Below are 20,220 nucleotides of genomic sequence, written 5' to 3' on the forward strand. Positions count from 1 at the left end.
GCCCTGATCCTCACCTGTCATGAAACACTTGATGTCCTGAGAGTTACTGACCGGGTTGTTGTTTTTAAACATGTAGAGATTAAAAGGCATGATGTTGCTGCTACTAAGCTGCTTCCACAACCCGTGGTCTGGGCTAGTCCAGCGACCAGCCAGCACGTCGTAATCTCGCCGGCCCATGTGGACGAGCTTGGTGAGCGGATCATAGAGGCCACCGTGGTAGCCAATGATGATCTGAAAGTTGGGGTTGGTGTCCATGTAGATCTCCCCGTAGGCCGTGTACAGGATCTGCTTGATCATTAAGCCCGTTCCACTGAAGACAGCAAGAGGGGTCCCGATGTTGTCACAGGCTATGTAGAACTCATCTCCGCCGCTCAGCTCCATGGCAAAGAGGTGTCCTTGCAGGTCGTAGTAGAGGGATGTGATCTCAGAGCTGGAGTGGTTGTACAGGTGGGTGACCTTGGTAGGACTGGTCAGGTCTGCATAGAAGAACTGCAGGTGGTGGCTCTGGCTGCTCTTGCTGGACACCCGCCGCCCCAGGCCATCGTAACGGTACCTGACGCTCCAGCCACCACCCCGGTTGTAGGCCTTGACGAGCAGGCCCGCTGAGTTGTACTCAAAGACATCACTGCCCCTCTGCCTCAGGAAACCGTCCTCGTCCATCTTGTATTGCACATCACCCAGCCTGGTGATGCGGTCACGGAGGTCATACCGTAGTGGGGTGAGCCGTGCACTGTTCCCAGGGCTCAGTAAGTGCAGGTTCCCATTGAGGTCATAGCTGTATCGCCAGAGTGGTTTGTCATTGATGGAGACCGTCTGCAGCTGGCCGTCGGCGTCGTACTCATAGGAGTAGCGGGTGGTGTTGGCGTAGGGTCCCACCTTCAGCTCCTTCTTAACGACTCGCCCCATGTTATCATACTGGACGGTCATCCAGTACATGAGCGAGCGGAAGATCTCGTATTGCACTTCCTTCATCCGGCCGTATGCGTCAAAGTGCTTGGTGTGGGTCATGACCGCCGTGGTGATGATCTGGTTAATGTCGTAGTAGATGACACCAAATTTCCCGAACTGCTCCGTCTTGCCCGACACATCGTCATAGCGATAGAGGTCGATGGGCAGCGGGGTCTCATTGATCACGGCCTGCATGCTCGTCACCCGGAAGCTGTTGTCATAGTTGTAGTCAAAGCGGGCGTTGACCATGCCTTCCTCGGTGAAGCGAAAAATCTGGCGGTCGATCAGGGGCCCGATCTGACGGTAGCGGATGGTGCAGGTGAAGCCCTCGTTCTGTAGGTTGATGGTCTTCAGCATGCCGGCGGTCTCGTCGTAGGTGAAGCTCACCTTTGTGGTGTCGTATAGCATCTCGGCTAGCTTGGACAGCTTGCCATACTTGTATATCACCCTGCGGCCGGTGCCCAGGTAGAAGGTGTGGAGGAGGTGCCCGTCCTCAGTGAAGTCCTGGATGACTGAGGCGTTGCCCTCGGGGGGCTGGTAGATGTTCCTGTAGTAACCCACTGAGCGGATGGTCTCCAGCGTCTGCCGGGCCACGTTGGGCATGGTCACAGAAGAGAGGCGGTCGTTCTTGTCAAACTCAAAGATGTACTGCCTCTGGCTGTGGAGGAGTAGCACCATGGACTGCAGGGGAAGGAAAACCGAGAGATGAGAAGAGGGTGCTGGGAAGGAAGGGGTGGTCTGTGAGCCCAAGACTTAAAGGAAAAGAATGAAAGGTCAAGGAAGCTGGTGGTTCTCTTAAGTTATGCCCAAACCAGAGGTTTCCAACCAGTGCGCCCTAGGATATTGCAATGGGGTACGAATGTGCTAAGACAAGAATTTCTCTCTGCCCTTGACCCTGGCAGGGCCTGGGACCCCAGAACACTCAGGCCATTTGCCTTCGTACAGTGAGCAGCCTTGTCCGTTTGCCCCTTTGTGGGGTACAAGAATGATGATTTCAGCATGGGATGGGGTTGGGAGCACTGGCCTCAAGTATTTGCAGCAGCCTCTCTTCTGGCTTCCTTGTGCCGGATTCCTTCTCAGATCAACCTTCCCACTCAGGCAAGAATGATTAACCTAAAACACAGCCTGACGAAGTCTACTGCCTGCTAAACAACGTCCGTTGACTCCCTATGGCCTACAGGATAAAGACATGTCTGAGAAGGACATTTAAGGTTCTGCATAATTGTTTATGTGGTAACAGGTCATATGCCCATCCGGGGGTGGGGTGGGCTGTGATGGGAATGGGGAAACCTGGTTTCTAATAATGGACTCATTGTGTGGCCCTGGGCAAGTTCTTTCCCTCTGGGTTGCATTTTTCAGTATGTTGGATGACCTCCAAGGTCTCTCTTAGCACTACCACAAAATGCTGCTCTCAGAGATGTGAACACTGCACAGGGCAGGGGAGACAGATCACAGATCAATCAGAGCCTGGGCCCTGGACAGGTGACCAGGAGCAAAATATTAAGTAAGGATCTGGGTATCAGAACTGGGGCATGAAATACAGACTGTTTCAGGAATAAGTCAGTAGATAAAAGGCCTAAAGGCATCTGGGCATCAAAGTTAGCATTTTCTCTTATTTGGGACCAACTTTTGATTTCAGGCCCTTTCTGATTCCAAGTCCCTGGGATGAACTGAATCCTGACCTGAAGCAGAAGGGACATACTAAGGCCACACCTAGCGCTTGAAGCTCAGGATTAAGCACCTCTTGCTTAATACTAATCCCCAGGCTTTTGCCTTGTTCTCTGTGACCAGATCACACCAAGAGCCCTAGACCTGGGAGCAGACCCCTGCCTGGGTCTGGACCCGAAATCCTGCTCTGTAAGTCCAGATCGTGTTTGGGTCTAGCTCCAGCCCATTGGGTGGGACTTTCACACTCTCCTGTCCCAGGACCCCCCACTTACCACCCCATCACCATAATCCATCCATACACCACCCGGGACCCCCTGGCACGCTGATGCGGATTTTCCTGAACATTTCCTTTTGGAGACCACATGGGTCAGATCCATCCCACTGAGGTCAGCAGGCTGGGCCTGGCCATGGGTTGAGCCACAGTGATGGATCTTCTATATGGCAAGGCCAGTGATGGAGGGCGACAGACACCTGCCTTCTCTAAGTACGTGTAGCTCCAGGTCTTCCCGTCAGCAAAGATCCTAGATGTGATGCGACCCGCCTGATCGTATTCCATCCTCTCAGACATGATGCCCCTCTGGACTCCAGCAATGTGGCCCCCTGGGGAGTAGGTCACGTTGACACCATTCAGCCTGCTGCTAGGCGACCAGAGGCTGGGCCGCCCGGCCTGGTCATACAGGATGCGGAGGGTGAACTTGCGGTGGTCGTCATAGATCTTCTCTGTGCGAGTCACACGGTCAAAGTCCAGAGACAGGAGGTTCCGGTTGTGAACCTGGGGAAGGGGTAGGAGGAAAGAGAGAGTTAATCTAGACACTGAGAACTTGGTCTGAGAAGCTCCCGAGGAGAGGAGGCAGCACAGGTTGTGGGTGTCAACAGACAAGGGTTTGGGTCCTGGCTCTGTCCTTATCAGCTCTGTGAAGTTTCCTCATCTGTAAAATGGGAATAATCATGCCAAGTATATAGGGCTGATGTGAGGATAAAGACAATGCACATGCTGGGTAAAGAGGAGCAGAAACGATTACATCATTTCCTAATATGATTCTCCTAATGAGGATAGAAAGGCAGATCCTTCTTGACTCCCTCCTGAAAAGGCAGAGGCCACGTGGGCCCAGCAAATCAGTGCCTGACCCCATTTATTACGTGCCCGTGTTTGCACTCGTGTTTAATACCAGGGAGACCACAGTCAGGGACGGGCTCCAGGCCCCATGGCTGGTGAGTGGCCGAGTCTGGATTTGACTCTCGCCATGGCAACGTGCCAACATATGATGTGTGGTCCTCATAGCGAGTCCAGCCCTTCTTAGGGCTTTGGACTCCCCGTCCCCTCTGGGGTCTCTCCTGCCCTCTGCCACCACAATTAGGGCTTCTTGGTCACCTCAGTTAGCTCCCAAGACATCTTCATCTTCCTGGAGGCCCTGGGAGGCAGTGTATGTTTGAGTCTGGGACGGCTTCTCTGACTGGGGGTTGCCAGGAGACACTGTCCTAGGTTTTGGAACATTTTGCTCCTTCCTCTAGACTCAGGAGCCCATTGTATGATCTCTACCTGGGCTGCTAGGTCAGCACACAATTCAGTTTCCTTTCAGAGTCAGAAATACAGGGGTCCCACAGGGGTAGCGGTAAACCAAGGTTTCTCATATTTTAGTTACGAAATATACTTCAGAGGCCTGTTTCTGTATTTGGATCCAACCCTTAGGGGCGCCAGTTGTTCCTGAAACACTGCCATGTACTCTGAAGCTAGAATGCTGGTTCCCTCTAAGTGGTGCTGGGCCTGGTGGGGCATTTGGGCACATTTTCGGACTCTTCCATTAGTTACTAGTTAAGTTTGACAAGTAGGTAAGAAGCCCCAAGAGGAAAGCAGACGATGCAGGCCATATGATGCCAACCCGCAAATGTGGATTAAGGTAATGAAAGGCCTTCTGGGGCCCTGTGTGGTAGAAAAGGGCTCAAGTCTAGGAATCAGGCCAGGAGTCCAGCTTCAACTCTGTGACGGACTTTTTTCTGTGTGACCTTGGGCCAGTGCCTTTCCCTCTCTGAGTCTCAATTTCTTCCCCTGTGAAACAGCAGGGCTGTTGTGAGGATTGAAGAAACCTCCGTAAATTACCTAGCAGAGCGCTGGGCATATAGAAGGTACTGAGTTAATGGCTGCAGTTATTTCCATTAAATGACAGCAAATGATCGCGGTCATTCTCAGAGGACGTAGAGACATGTGTGTCTCCCCCTTCTCCCCAAACAAATTCTAAAGCCTTGAAAATCAAGATTTATAATGATGGTGCTGAGACGACTTTAGCTGTGAATGGCCTGGTCAAAATAAGGTTGCCTTCCCAGGGGTAATCAAACACAATTGCAGGAGCAAAAACAGTGTGGCAGACAATTCCCATGAAAAATCAGAGGCATTGGAGGCTGAAGCTGTGTTCTTTGCAGAGAGGGCAGGGGAAGATGTGGGGTCTGCACCGCCAGCAGTGATGGGGGCCCTCCCCCCCAAGGTGGTACCACCAAGCCAGCGCCCTCCTCACCTCCTGGAGGGCCCCCATGAAGAGGATCTACACTTTTGCTGCAAAATTAATAAAATTGAATTAAGCAGCTCACTGGGGAACCACCTAATGCCTCCTGTGCTCAGCAGTGGCGGCAATGAGATCATTTTACATCTTTCTTTCTTAAAAAAAGTTCCCAGTTGTATAAAAAAATGAGCTCCATTGTGGGGAGGTGCACCCGGCTAACATTCTAATTCCACATGCCGCCACTGTGGGTGGCCATTTATTTTGGGAGGACTCGGAGATGAGGCCGCCTGACTGGATTGTCATTCATCTCAGGCTTGGAGAGGGACCAGTTAGTGCCTGGGAAACTTTTGGTCCAGTTCACATGGCAGAGAGGAAATCCTAATAGCACTAATTGCTGCCATTTATTGAGCACCTGGGGTCTTCCAGCGCTGGGCTAGGTGCTTCAAATATATCATCTGGTTTCTGCAGGGGAATCTGAAGCTCAGAGGAGCTGCTCAAGGCTACACATGTGGCCCAGGCAGGAATAAACCCTGGTCAAACTTTCTACTTAGCTCACTGCCTCAGATGTGTATGAAGGGCTCCTGGAGAATTCACACAGGGGGCTCAGTGAGGCCCTGGATGGTGTCCCACAGAGAACAAAGAAAGCTAGACCTTCTCTGGGGAGCCAGTGGAAGGCTGTTTCCCACATTAGATAGTTGCTTGAGTTCTTGACTGTTGAGGAACACAGGAAACCTTGTTGTCTGGGCTCTAGTTGTGTGACATTGAATAAGTAACTTACTGTTTCTGTATCTGTTGTGAGAATGACACTATGAGACAGGGTGCCTATTTCTAGTCATTACTGCTGCCCAGCTGTGTGAATCAGGAAAAATCCCTTTTCTCTCCGGACCTTGGTTATCCCATGCATGAATCAGGGGCTTAAGTGAACTTTCCTTGTGAGAAAGGGCAGGGGGCTCAAGACAGCCCCGGCCGTGTTGCATGAGGATGCTTCTGTGGCTTTTAGGAGTCAGGAGCATGTGGCTCAGTCCCGTGGTACCCTGCAGCTCAGCAAGTCTCCATGGAGCACCTGTGGTCTGCAAGGCACTGTGCTGAAAGCCAGGTCCGGGTCCTCTGTTTTCACTCTCCCCATTGCCTTCCTTTCTGAAGTTGGAGGGAAAAGAAGCTGGGCAATCTGGCCCTGGGGCAGAGGCCACACTATAGAGACATGGGAGTCAGGCAGAAAAAGGGCTGGTTCAGGGCATCCACACACCGAAAAGTGCTCTGAGATGCCACACTGCAGATGCCAACCCCCTGGCAGTGACAGCTACGGTGGGGTCGTTCTGCTGTCTTAGGAAGGGTAACTCCTTTCGCCTGGAAGGAGAATGTGGCTTAGGTTCCAAAGAGCTAAACTGACTCTTGGTACATGTTAGCAACAGTAATAACAATAACAGTAATAAGAATAACAATAAAAGGACAACTAGAATAGGTATTACTGACCACTTATTATGTGCCAGATGCTGTATAGGGCACTCTATGTATTATTTCTAATCCTTGTAGCAACTTGTAAATTGGTTCGATCTCTCCCATTTTATGGATAATGGAATTGAGGCTCTACGAGATTGCGGATTTGCCCAAATTCACTCAGGGAATAATAGAAGCCGGAAGCCTGACTAACATCAAAGCCAGTGATCATTTCACTAGCACAACTGAAAAGATACACGAGTCTCTTGTTGTGTGTAGTCGCTTAATTTACTTTCCCCTTTGCAGATGAAGAAACTGAGGCCCAGGAACACCTTCTCCCCGGGACAGTTTCAAGAAGAGTCCAGTTCTCAGGTGCCTCTGCCTTCTTCCCCGCCAGGGTCCAACCACCCCCAGGGGCTGAGACCTGCTGGAGGCCTTGCTCACCCGAAGCCGGCGCCCGAACACGGTGACCTGGCCGCGAGCCTGCTCCTTGCGCTGCCGCCACTCCACCAGGTTGAGGCCGTTGTCGATGGGCAGCGTGACGTTCCGCTTGCCCACAGTGGGGTTGACGGTCCCGGCCAGCAGGTGGGGCTCCGTCTGCAGGGCCACCTCCATGCCGTTGGCCAACAGCAGCCGCAGGGAGCCGTCGGCCCCAATGTAGTAGCTGTTCCGGACCTGGTCTGAGGGAGAGAAGACGGATGGACTCTGCTCAGGAGGGTGGAGGACGGAGGGAGGTGTGTGTACAGCAGAGGCAGTGGTGTGGTGTTTAAATGTGTTTATGTTTCTGACTACAGAAACAAAACACTGTCATTGAAGAAAACTAGGAAAATACATGGAGGTCCATGAGTTCAATACCCAAAGGAGACCACTGTAAATATTCTGGTATATTCCTAGATTTTAGGATATTTCTGAATACATTTACAGTTAAAAATGGTTGCTTATGGAGGTTTTTCACTGATCATTGTATTATATCGTTGAATATTTCCATAAATGTTTTTCTTAATGACTGCATGTTATTCCATTGCCTGGAAATACCAGAATTTATTTAACCAGCCCTCAAATAGATATTCTGATTATTTCCAGCTTTGCATAATTACAGGTAACACTGCAGATAAATACATTTTAACCATTATGCTAAGTGAAAGAAGCCAGACTCGAAAGGCCAGATATTGTATGCCTCAGTACAGTTATATGAAATGTCCAGGACAGGTCAACTCACAGAAACAGAAAGTAGATTAGTGAGGGAAAGGGAGAATGGGGTTTGATTGCTAATGGGTATGGGGTTTCTTTTGGGGGCTGATAGAAAAATTTCTGGAATTAGTGGTAATGGTTGTACAACTTTTTTAATATGCTAAAAACTGCTGAATTATACTCTTTAATAGGGTGGATGTTATAGTATATGAATTATATCTTTATTAAAAATATACATTTTGGATAAATCAATGTCTTCATTTGGGGTTATTTAATCAAGACAGACTCCTAAATGTAGGATTACTAGAGCACAGGGTTGAACATTTTTAAGCCTCTCCCACTAGGGTAATAACACTCTTTGCAACAAGGTGAAAAATAAGTACAATATGTATATCAATGACAGAATGCCAAATATATATATATATATATTTTTTTTTTTAAAATTGCTGTCATATATACATATATGTGTGTATATGTCATATATGTGTATATGACAATGATTTAAAAACAGGCTTGAGTTTGAAATTTTAAATCTGATTAAAACATTTTAGTTAGGATCTTTTAGCTAACAGAACCTTCTGGAGAAAAAGTAAATTTCAGCTGTAAAATGCACACTGTGTTCTTTTCTAAACATGGAAACATTTGAGTTTGTGCTGCAGTCACCTGCCTCTTGCCCATCCTTGACTGTTGCTTCTGCCTGCACTGCCCCCATGTTTAACAAATGCTAGCCCAAGCCCTTCCTTCAAGACTCTGCTTAAACATCATCTCTTCCCAGAAGCATCCCTTGTTCCTCTGGTTGGAACAAATGCCTCCCCCTCCCTTAGCCTCTTTATTGGTTTCATTAGTGGTCTTGCAGCTGAGGGGTAGGAGGGTTCACCACTCTGTGAGTGAATGAATTCTCAAATACCTAAGTGCCTACCGTGAAAGGCACTATTGCACAGAGATTAAGAGCGTGGACTCTGGAGCCAGGCTGCCTGGGTTCAAGTCCCAGCTCTGCTGCTCTCTTCCTGCAAGACCTTGGGCAAATTCCTTAAGCTCTCATGCCTCTGTTTCTTTATCTGTACACTGGGGATAATAATTGTACTGTTACCTCACAGGATTAAGCAGGATAATGAATATGAAGAGCTGAGAGCAGTGCTGCACATCTAGTGCGTGTTACGTAAATGTTAGCTGTTACTAGTTGCGTGTGCCTGGCGCTGTGCTGGTCACTGTCACATCTATCTCTAGTCATCTCTCCTCTATCTTCACCGCCCCATTTCACACACCTGTCACAGTGAACTTTTCTGGTACCGATCATGGTCCTTCAATAGGTCCCACTTACTTTTAAATCAGTGCTTAACAGAATGTTTTCTAGAGCCTATTTGTCTGCATCCAAATACCCTACTAGTTGGGTGACTTTGGATAAGCTACTTAACCTCTCAATGCCTTATTATCTTCATCTGGAAAATGGAGATATTAATAATACCTCAGAAGGTGGTTGTGAGGATGAAAAAGGATGATGAAATGTAAAACACTAAAGATATACTTCATACTGAGTAAGTGCTCAAAATGTTAGCTATCATCATTATTATTGCATGTGCTCAGTAAATATTTGCTGGATGGAACTAGATATATACTAGGCTATGTCAAGCAATAAGGATGTGGTTTTTGTAGGTAACCCTCACTGAATCTTCCCTGCTAGGATGGCATCAGATCAGCCTCTCTCTCTCCCAGCCCCTTGCCCCTATCTTTCTTCCTTTCTCTCTCACGCACGCAGAATTCTAAAATCTGCCTCAAACTTGCTATGCATTATTCACTGACAATCTGTATTTTACTTCCTTTGAACAGTGAAAAAGCCGGTGTCAATTTATCTTTTAAAGCTGCTCCTTGCTGAATCTACATATGTCCATTAATGGTGACTTTGGATGGAACAGCATCTGTCGAGGCCCATCTCAAACGATCCCCGTCTAATGTGAGCTGTGACTTCCCAAGGCTGTTGTTCATTAGTACCTACTTCTTATTTCTTCCCATAGTTCAGACGTAAGATGGAACCAAAAGAGCTTTTAACGAAGACTATACTGAGGTGGCTGCAAAACTGAGGATCTGAGCCTGGTACGAAAGGAGAGCTTGGCACAGGTCCCAAAGAAGAAAAAGAGGTACCACGTTTCTTGGATACTGAGATGTACTTTTCCTTTTCACGTTTTAATGTTTCTGAAATTGGAATGTGTCTTAAGTCCTTGTATGGATTTTGAGCAGTGTCTCTCCCCACCCCCTCACCTGAAAAGTTGTTATTAAATCGATGGTACATTTTACAACTGAGGAGATGTGGCGCTTCTGAATTTAAAAAGTTGCCTAAATTTTGGAAGGCCTGCATTAACTTTAGAGAAAAATGCTGAAAGCCGGCTTAGACGTATGGAGCAGAGGAGACAATTCTTAACCACAGGGAAGAAAATAGGCTTGAAGGATACGATGTCTGCATGTCATCAGCTGCACTGCTGTTCTTGGTCAGGCAGAACCCTGGCTGGTTTGGAACTGGTACCTTTTCTTGCCAATAACAGCCAGAGCATAAACACCTAGGGTCTGTCCCAACCCACTGCTAAAGGTGCTTGGTGGGGAAGGAATTCCAGGGCTTGATTTCTCTTTCTTTGACTGAGAACTGCTATTGTTCCTTGAGCTTTGGTAAAGGCACAGGACCACATATGGGAAGAAAAACGGTTGTGAAAATATATGGTTATTTTCTTACGGTAAATCAAAATACCTGTTAATTAATTAATCCAACAAGTACTTTCTAAGCAATACTATATGCCTGGCCCATGCTGGTCACTCTATGTATATTGTCTAAAGAAACTGTCTGAGAGGAGATTGGTTCAAGATGGCGGAGCAGAAGGACGTGTTCTCACTCCCTCTTGCAAGAGCACCGGAATCACAACTAACTGCTGAACAGTCATCGACAGGAAGACACTGGAACTCACCAAAAACGATACCCCACATCCAAAGACAAAGGAGAAGCCACAGTGAGACGGTAGGAGGGGCGCAATCACAATAAAATCAAATCCCATAACTGCTGGGTGGGTGACTCACAAACTGGAGAATAATTATACCACAGAAGGCCACCCACTGGAGTGAAGGTTCTGAGCCCCACATCAGGCTTCCCAAGCTCGGCGTCCGACAACGGGAGGAGAAATTCCTAGAGAATCAGACTTTGAAGGCTAGTGGGATTTGATTGCAGGACTTTGACAGGACTCGGGGAAAGAGAGACTCCACGCTTGGAGGGCACACACAAAGTAGTGTGCGCATCGGGACCCAGGGGAAGGAGCAGTGACCACACAGGAGACTGAATCAGACCTACCTGCTAGCGTTGGAGGGTCTCCTGCAGAGGCGGTGGGTGGCTGTGTCTCACCGTGAGGACAAGGACACTGGCAGCAGAAGTGCTGGGAAGTACTCCTTGGTGTGAGTCCTCCCAGAGTCCGCCATTAGCCCCACCAAAGAACCCAGGTAGGCTCCAGTGTTGGGTTGCCTCAGGCCAAACAACCAACAGGGAGGGAACCCAGCCCCACCCCTAAGCAGTCAAGCGGATTAAACTTTTACTGAGCTCTGCCCACCAGAGCAACACCCAGCTCTACCCACCACCAGTCCCTCCCATCAGGAAACTTGCACAAGCCTCTTAAATATCCTCATCCACCAGAGGGCAGACAGAAGAAGCAAGAAGAACTACAATCCTGCAGCCTGTGGGACAAAAACCACATTCACAGAAAGATAGGCAAGATGAAAAGGCAGAGGGCTACGTACCAGATGAAGGAACAAGATAAAACCCCAAGAAAAACAACTAAATGAAGTGGAGATAGGCAACCTTCCAGAAAAAGAATTCAGAATAATGATAGTGAAGATGATCCAGGACCTGAGAAAAAGAATGGAGGGAAAGATCAAGAAGATGCAAGAAATGTTTAACAAAGACCTAGAAGAATTAAAGAACAAACAAACAGAGATGAACAATACAATAACTGAAATGAAAAATACACTACAAGGAATCAATAGCAGAATAACTGAGGCAGAAAAATGGATAAGTGACCTGGAAGAGAGAATGGTGGAATGAACTGCTGCAGAACAGAATAAGGAAAAAAGAATGAAAAGAAAGGAAGACAGCCTAAGAGACCTCTGGGACAACATTAAACGCAACAACATTCGCATTATAGGGGTCCCAGAAGGAGGAGAGAGAGAAAGGACCCGAGACAATGTTTGAAGAGATTATAGTCGAAAACTTCCCTGACGTGGGAAAGGAAATAGCCGCCCAAGTCCAGGAAGTGCAGAGAGTCCCATACAGGATAAACCCAAGGAGAAACACGCCGAGACACACAGTAATCAAATTGGCAAAAATTAAGGACAAAGCAAAATTTATTGAAAGCAGCAAGGGAAAAAGGACAAATAACATACAAGGGAACTCCCATAAGGTTAACAGCTGATTTCTCAGCAGAAACTCTACAAGCCAGAAGGGAGTGGTGTGACATATTTAAAGTGATGAAAGGCAAAAACCTACAACCAAGATTACTCTACCCAGCAAGGATCTCATTCAGATTCGACGGAGAAATCAAAAGTTTTACAGACAAGCAAAAGCTAAAAGAATTCAGCACCACCAAACCAGCTCTACAACAAATGCTAAAGGAACTTCTCTAAGTGGGAAACACAAGAGAAGAAAAGGACCTACAAAAACAAACCCAGAACAATTAAGAAAATGGGAATAGGAACATACATAGCGATGATTACCTTAAACGTGAACGGATTAAATGCTCCAACCAAAAGACACAAGCTCGCTGAATGGATACAAAAACAAGACCCATATATATGCTGGCTACAAGGGACCCACTTCAGACCTAGGGACACATACAGACTGAAAGTGAGGGGATGGAAAAAGATATTCCATGCAAATGGAAATCAAAAGAAAGCTGGAGTAGCAATACTCATATCAGATAAAATAGACTTTAAAATAAAGAATGTTACAAGAGACAAGGAAGGACACTACATAATGATCAAGGGATCAATCCAAGAAGAAGATATAACAATTATAAATATATATGCACTCAACATAGGAGCACCTTAATACATAAGGCAACTGCTAACAGCTCTAAAAGAGGAAATCGACAGTAACACGATAATAGTGGGGGACTTTAACACCTCACTTACACCAATGGACAGATCATCCAAACAGAAAATTAATAAGGAAACACAAGCTTTAAATGATGCAATAGACCAGACAGATTTAACTGATATTTATAGGACATTCCATCCAAAACCAGCAGATTACACTTTCTTCTCAAGTGTGCACGGAACATTCTCCAGGATAGATCATATCTTGGGTCACAAATCAAGCCTCGGTAAATTTAAGAAAATTGAAATCATATCAAGCATCTTCTCTGACCACAACGCTATGAGATTAGAAATCTATTACAGGGAGAAAACCATAAAAAACAAAAACACATGGAGGCTAAACAATACGTTATTAAATAACCAAGAGATCACTGTAGAAATCAAAGAGGAAATCAAAAAATACCTAGAGACAAATGAAAATGAAAACACAATCAAAAACCTATGCGACGCAGCAAAAGCAGTTCTAAGAGGGAAGTTTATAGCAATAAATCCTACCTCAAGAAACAACAAACATCTCAAATAAACAATCTAACCTTACACCTAAAGGAACTAGAGAAAGAAGAACAAACAAAACCCAAAATTAGTAGAAGGAAAGAAATCATAAAGATCACAGCAGAAATAAATGAAATAGAAACAAAGAAAATAATAGCAAAGATCAATAAAACTAAAAGCTGGTTCTTTGAGAAGATAAACAAAATTGATTAAGCATTAGCCAGACTCATCAAGAAAAAGAGGGAGAGGACTCAAATCAATAAAATTAGAAATGAAAAAGGAGAAGTTACAATAGACACCACAGAAATACAAAGCATCCTAAGAGACTACTACAAGCAACTCTATGCCAATAAAATGGACAACCTGGAAGAAATGGAGAAATTCTTAGAAAGGTATAACCTTCTAAGACTGAACCAGGAAGAAATAGAAAATATGAACAGACAAATCACAAGTAATGAAATTGAAACTGTGATTAAAAATCTTCCAACAAACAAGTCCAGGACCAGATGGCTTCACAGGTGAATTCTATCAAACATTTAGAGAAGAGCTACCCATCCTTCTCAAATGCTTCCAAAAAACTGCAGAGGGAGGATCACTCCCAAACTCATTCTATGAGGCCACCATCAACCTGATACCAAACCAGACAGAGATACTACAAAAAAAGAAAATTACAGACCAATATCACTCATGAATACAGATGCAAAAATCCCCAACAAAATACTAGAAAACAGAATCCAACAGCACATTAAAAGGATCATACACCATGATGAAGTGGGATTTATCCCAGGGATGCAAGGATTCTTCAATACACGCAAATCAATCAATGTGATACACCATATTAACAAATTGAAGGAGAAAAACCATATGATCATCTCAATAGATGCAGAGAAAGCTTTCGACAAAATTCAACACCCATATATGATGAAAACCCTGCAGAAAGTAGGCATAGAGGGAACTTTCCTCAACATAATAAAGGCCATATATGACAAACCCACAGCAAACATCATTCTCAATGGTGAAAAACTGAAAGCATTTCCACTAAGGTCAGGAACAAGACAAGGATCTCCACTCTCACCACTATTATTCAACATAGTTTTGGAAATCATAGCCACAGCAATCAGAGAAGAAAAAGAAATAAAGGGAATACAAATTGGAAAAAAAGAAGTAAAATTGTCACTGTTTGCAGATGACATGATACTATACATAGAGAATCCTAAAGATGCCACCAGAAAACTGCTAGAGCTAATCAATGAATTTGGTAAAGTTGCAGGATACAAAATTAATGCACAGAAATCTCTGGCATTCCTATACACTAATGATGAAAAATCTGAAAGAGAAATGAAAGAAACACTCCCATTTACCATTGCAACAAAAAGAATAAAATACCTAGGAATAAACCTATCTAGGGAGACAAAAGACCTGTATGCAGATAACGATAAGACACTGAAGAAACAAATTAAAGATGATACAAACAGATGGAGAGATATACCATGTTCTTGGATTGGAAGAATCAATATTGTGAAAATGACTACACTACCCAAAGCAATCTACAGATTCAGTGCAATCCCTATCAAATTACCAATGGCATTTTTTACAGAACTAGAACAAAAAATCTTAAAATTTGTATGGAGACACAAAAGACCCCAAATAGCCAAAGTGGTCTTGAGGGAAAAAAACAGAGCTGGAGGAATCAGACTCCCTGACTTCAGACTATACTACAGAGCTACAGTAATGAAGACAATATGGTACCGTCACAAAAACAGAAATATAGATCAATGGAAAAGGATAGAAAGCCCAGAGATAAACCCATGCACCTATGTTCAACTAATCTATGACAAAGGAGGCAAGGATATATAATGGAGAAAAGACAGTCTCCTCAGTAAGTGGTGCTGAGAAAACTGGACAGCTACACGTAAAAGAATGAAATTAGAACACTCCCTAACACTATACACAAAAATAAACTCAAAATGGATCAGAGACCTAAATGTAAGACTGGACACTATAAAACTCTTAGAGGAAAAAAAAGGAAGAAAACTCTTTAACATAAATCACAGCAAGATCTTTTTTGATCCGCCTCCGAGAGCAATGGAAATAAAAACAAAAATAAACAAAGGTGACCTAATGAAACTTAAAAGCTTTTGCACAGCAAAGGAAACTACAAACAAGACGAAAAGACAACCCTCAGAATGAGAGAAATTATTAGCAAGTGAATCAACGGACAAAGGATTAATCTCCAAAATATATAAACAGCTCATGCAGCTCAATATTAAAAAACAAACAACCCAATCCAAAAATGGGCAGAAGACCTAAATAGACATTTCTCCAAAAAGACATACAGATGGCCAAGAAGCACATGAAAAGCTGCTCAACATCACTAATTATTAGAGAAATGCAAATCTAAACTACAATGAGATAGCACCTCACACCAGTGAGCATGGGCATCATCAGAAAATCTACAAACAACAAATGCTGGAGAGGGTGTGGAGAAAAGGGAACCCTCTTGCACTGTTGGTGGGAATCTAAATTGATACAGCCACTGTGGAGAACAGTACGGAAGTTCTTTAAAAAACGAAAAATAGAATTACCATATGACCCAGCAATCCCACTCGTGGGCATATACCCAGAGAAAACCATAACTCAAAAAGACACATGCACCCTAATGTTCGTTGAAGCACTATTTACAATAGCCAGGACATGGGAGCAACCTAAATGCCCATCGACAGATGAATGGATAAAGAAGATGTGGCACATATATACAATGGAATATTACTCAGCCATAAAAAAGGAACAAAACTGGGTCATTTGTAGAGACGTGGATGGATCTAGAGACTGTCATACAGAGTGAAGTAAGTCAGAAAGAGAAAAACAAATATCGTATATTAACGCATGTATGTGGAACCTAGAAAAATGGTACAGATGAACAGGTTTGCAGGGCAGAAACTGAGATACAGATGTAGAGAACAAATGTGTGGATACCAAGGGGGGAAAGTGGCGGGGGGTAGGGGGGCTGGTGTGATGAATTGGTGTGATGCCTACACTAATACGTATAACTAATAACCTGTTGTATAAAAAAATAAATTAAATTAAATTTAAAAAATTGGAAATTGAAAGGGTTAAAAAAAAAAAAAAAAAAAAAGAAATTTTCTGAGCAACCCTAGGAAGCAGGAATTGTAATTCAGCCCCACTTCCCAGACCCAGAAACTGAGAATCGGAGAAGAGTGGCTCCACCCAATTCACACAGGCTGGAGCTGGTATAGCAGGCACAGGGGTGCCAGTGTCTCTGCCCCAGAATTGCTGCTCTTTGCACTGCCCTGCACCATTCAACGTGGCTTCAACTTGCTTTCTTTTCCCGGAGTAGAAACTTGAGGGCCATGGTGATGGGGTGGCAGAGTTAGGACTAGAATTTGGGACTCTGACTCCCAGGCCAAGGCTGTTTTTACTACTTTGTGTCAAAGCTTTTGGGAGTATGAAAAGCTATCTGGGGGCTGGGGAAAAACATCAAGCAAGGCTCTCCCTAGTGATGGCTTCTTTTTTGTCATGCTTACTAAGTCCAACAAAGCTGCAAGCTCCATTCTGGGTCACCAGGGCCCATGAGAACAACTGAGGCAGACAGTTCACAGCGAGGTTTCATCCTCGTGATTTATCTGAAGCTAAAAGATCAACTCATATCAGGGATTATTTGATGGACACAGAGAAGGGGCTCTTCTCTGTAGAATCCTAGGAGAGTAACAAAGCGCTCTCACCTAAGATTCAGGGAGGCCTTCTCCACGCCCAAATCCCTTTCATAATTAGGTGTAATTATTCTTGTCCTTTGTCCTCATCTGCACCAGAGTGAGAGTCAGTCTTTAATCCGGGAGCCATTAGAATGGCAGAATAGCGAGGTCACCTGGATTAGCAGCTAATGGATTCTCTACCCTTTGTTCTGCTGATAATGGAATGAGACAATGAAATATTACTCTGAAGCTTGAGGGAGAGAATTTACAGGGCTCAGGCTGGTGTGTTTTGCAAATTAGGTGGCAATACAGAGAGAAACCAGTTGTTATGCTTTCCTGTTCTTGGGCAGCTGCAGTAGCAGCTTGTTTCTTGTGTCATCCTCTTTCAAAGGCGTCTCCCAACCCCATGGTCTCCAAGACCCCAACCCCCCACCTGGCTTACCTTGCAGCAGTGTATAGAAGGCACCTGAGGCAGACAGGTTGGTGGTTATGGTGACATCATCCTTGCTGGATGTCTCTACCCGGACATGCACTGAGCTGTCTGTATCACTTCGGAAACTGCTCACCTGGCCAGTAGGGAAGGTCACATTGGTCAGGCGCCCAAAGCTGTCGTACCTGAAATCCAAGGGGTGGCACTGAGTAACAGAAATATAATTGTGCCATTGCTGGAACCTGGCATGTTCTACCTTATGCCATGGTTTTGCATGTTCTGCTTTTCTTTCTGGTCAGATACATTTCCACGTCTCACGCATCTCCTTGGATACCACTCCACCCGCTGATATTCAACTGTAGGCAAACAACTTACCTCTCTGAATTTTCCTTTCCTAATTCCGTAGAGTGGAGATTATAACTGCTGCCCTACCCACCGCCCAGGATTCCTGTGAGCAAGATGTGGAAGTGCCCTGTCACTATGTCACCCATGAAGGGTGAGATGATGGTGCCCATATGAGACCCAGAGTCTTAGAGCTGGGTGACTCCCAGAGGCGAGCAGTCAAACTGATTGCTTGAATACTGGCTCAACCACCGCCCACCCCACCCCCACCCCCAAGAACTGTAGGTTCCTTCTGAACAGCACTGGAGATAACCCTAACCCTAATCCAGGAAGCTACAGATCTTGGGAAAAGGGGACTTTGAATTCCAACCAGGATTCTGCTGCCACATAAGCAGGCTAGACAGATGGGCTCTAGCAACCCCTTCACATCTAGGTTTCACATCTGGCACCAAGCAGCTATGTATCTGTGGCGCTCAAAACTCACAGCTTCACTCTGGTGTGGTCTTTCTGAAGCATCATAATTGAATCTTAATTCTCTTTCCCATTCTCCTGATGAGACTAAAAGAAATACCTAAAATTATTCACCACCTACACTATGGCGTTCGTATCGTTCAGGTATGGTGCTAGTCGCACAATGTTCATACATTCTTTCATTTAATCTTCACAACTAGTCTAAAAGGTACATATTAGCTCCTTTTTTGGAGGAGGCTCAGAAAAGTGAGGTCACCTGTTCAAGGTCACACACAGCTAAGTGTGGTAGAGTCGAAATTCAAACTCAGCTCTGTCTGCTACCAAGCCACCACTTGATTCTCTGTCTTCAGGGAGCATTTCCGTACTGTCTATTTGCAAGTATCCATCACGTGTGCTCTCTTACCTGCTGCAGAGTAATTGGGAGATAGCGGGGAGCGGGCTACTAACATTTCGTAATTACGGGAGGCTGAAGTGTAAAAAGGTAGGTTTTAAAGAGCCTTTTAGCCCTTGCGTGCGAATGGGGAAAAAGTTCTTCACCCAGATGACAGTATTTCTGACTTCTACTCAGGCTCAAGCTTATAGCGTGGGTTCAGCTGTATACGTCTCCCTCATGTACTCTGGGTGTCCCACTGGACTTTATTTCCTGCTTGGCTTTTAATACTGGGGTAAAGCTGTCCTCTTGGCCCCTGAGCGTTTTAACCATGGTGAAATGAAAGGCCTGAAAGTTCAATTCCATCCTTGCTCTTCTTGTGATGCCTTCAGCTGGGCCTGGCTTCCTGATGGGACGCTGGGGTCCCACAGCTTCTATGGTTTCAGGTGAGACTTGGTAGGTGAGACTAGGCAGGGCTTTGCTGAGCAATTTTCTGTTCAAGGTCAGATTTGAATGCTGCATGGATTCTGCCATCTGCCAACTCTTTCTGTCCCTGTGGCTGGTACTGATCACGGCACGCTTTACACCAGATGGTAATAGTCCCTGGTGCGGTCTGCCACAGAGGAGGTGTTGGTGAAGGTCTTTGGAGTGCATTGCCCCAGTCCTTGACCTGAGACCGACTCTGGGGGAAGGGCCAAGGGGCTCTGGGAGAGTTGAATCTTTGGTGCTGAGGCCTGAGGAAGGGGAATGGAAGCCCTTTCCGAGATGGCGAGAAAAGCAGGGGTCTCGACCACATACGTCAGGCCTGAGCTTGGTGGCGCAAGGCTGTGGAGCTGTATCAGTCCTTTGGGTTCTCTTAGAGGCAGTTAAGGGGTTTGGAAACCTGTTTCCTGTCATGATTTCTCATTTTTCTTCCTTTGTACTGAATCAGGTTGTTATAAGGAAAGGTCAGTCTGGCTTAACGGAGGGTGGTGGTGTGACTTGACCTGGACTGGAGGGTGAAAGGTACAGAGTGTCCCTCAGAGCTGGGTGAGGGAGTGACTCTGAGAGATTGCTGCAGGAAGGAGGGCACGTCTTGGGGTAAAAATCTGGAATGTCTGTCTTGAGGCCTCTCTCACCTGGAGAAGCTCACAGCTCTGCTCCCTTTAATTCTGGGAGAGGCTGGTGTCCTTTTTAACCCTTCATGGCTGCTGGAAATTTGAACAGGAAGGAATTTCACAAAAATGTTTACAGTGGCTATCTCTGGGAGGTAGAATTACAGGTGATTTTAGTTGCTTATTTATATGCATTTTATACTCCCAAGATTTTTTTATAATTAACATGGATTATTTTCATAATCAGAAGAGTGCTGTGACAACCCAAGTAATGCCTCATAAGCATGGCCACCTTGGGGAAGAGGACTTTTAAAATTACTGGCATTTATAGAAGCATCTCATTTACAGGACATCTGCCAATATCAACCTCTAGGCCTTTTCAGTAAAATATTACTAGGGCATCCCAAATTTCTGAGCCAAAAATCAAGACCGACCCCCCCCCCCACCC

General features: G+C 45.5%; 1 protein-coding gene across 1 annotated transcript in view; it reads right to left on the reverse strand.

The window, feature by feature from the left end:
* The window catches only part of TENM4 (teneurin transmembrane protein 4), a 400,863-nt gene that overhangs the window by 9,538 nt on the left and 371,105 nt on the right, over positions 1 to 20,220 (reverse strand). The window contains exons 25-28 of the mRNA XM_007455571.1: positions 17,508 to 17,680; positions 6,993 to 7,228; positions 3,092 to 3,388; positions 15 to 1,629 (exon numbers count right to left, since the gene is read on the reverse strand). Coding sequence (XP_007455633.1) covers positions 15 to 1,629; positions 3,092 to 3,388; positions 6,993 to 7,228; positions 17,508 to 17,680 — 2,321 coding nt within the window. The remainder of the gene's footprint in view (positions 1 to 14; positions 1,630 to 3,091; positions 3,389 to 6,992; positions 7,229 to 17,507; positions 17,681 to 20,220) is intronic.

This window comes from Lipotes vexillifer, unplaced genomic scaffold, assembly GCF_000442215.2.
Source record: "Lipotes vexillifer unplaced genomic scaffold, Lipotes_vexillifer_v1.1 scaffold123, whole genome shotgun sequence".
NCBI lineage: Eukaryota > Metazoa > Chordata > Mammalia > Artiodactyla > Lipotidae > Lipotes > Lipotes vexillifer.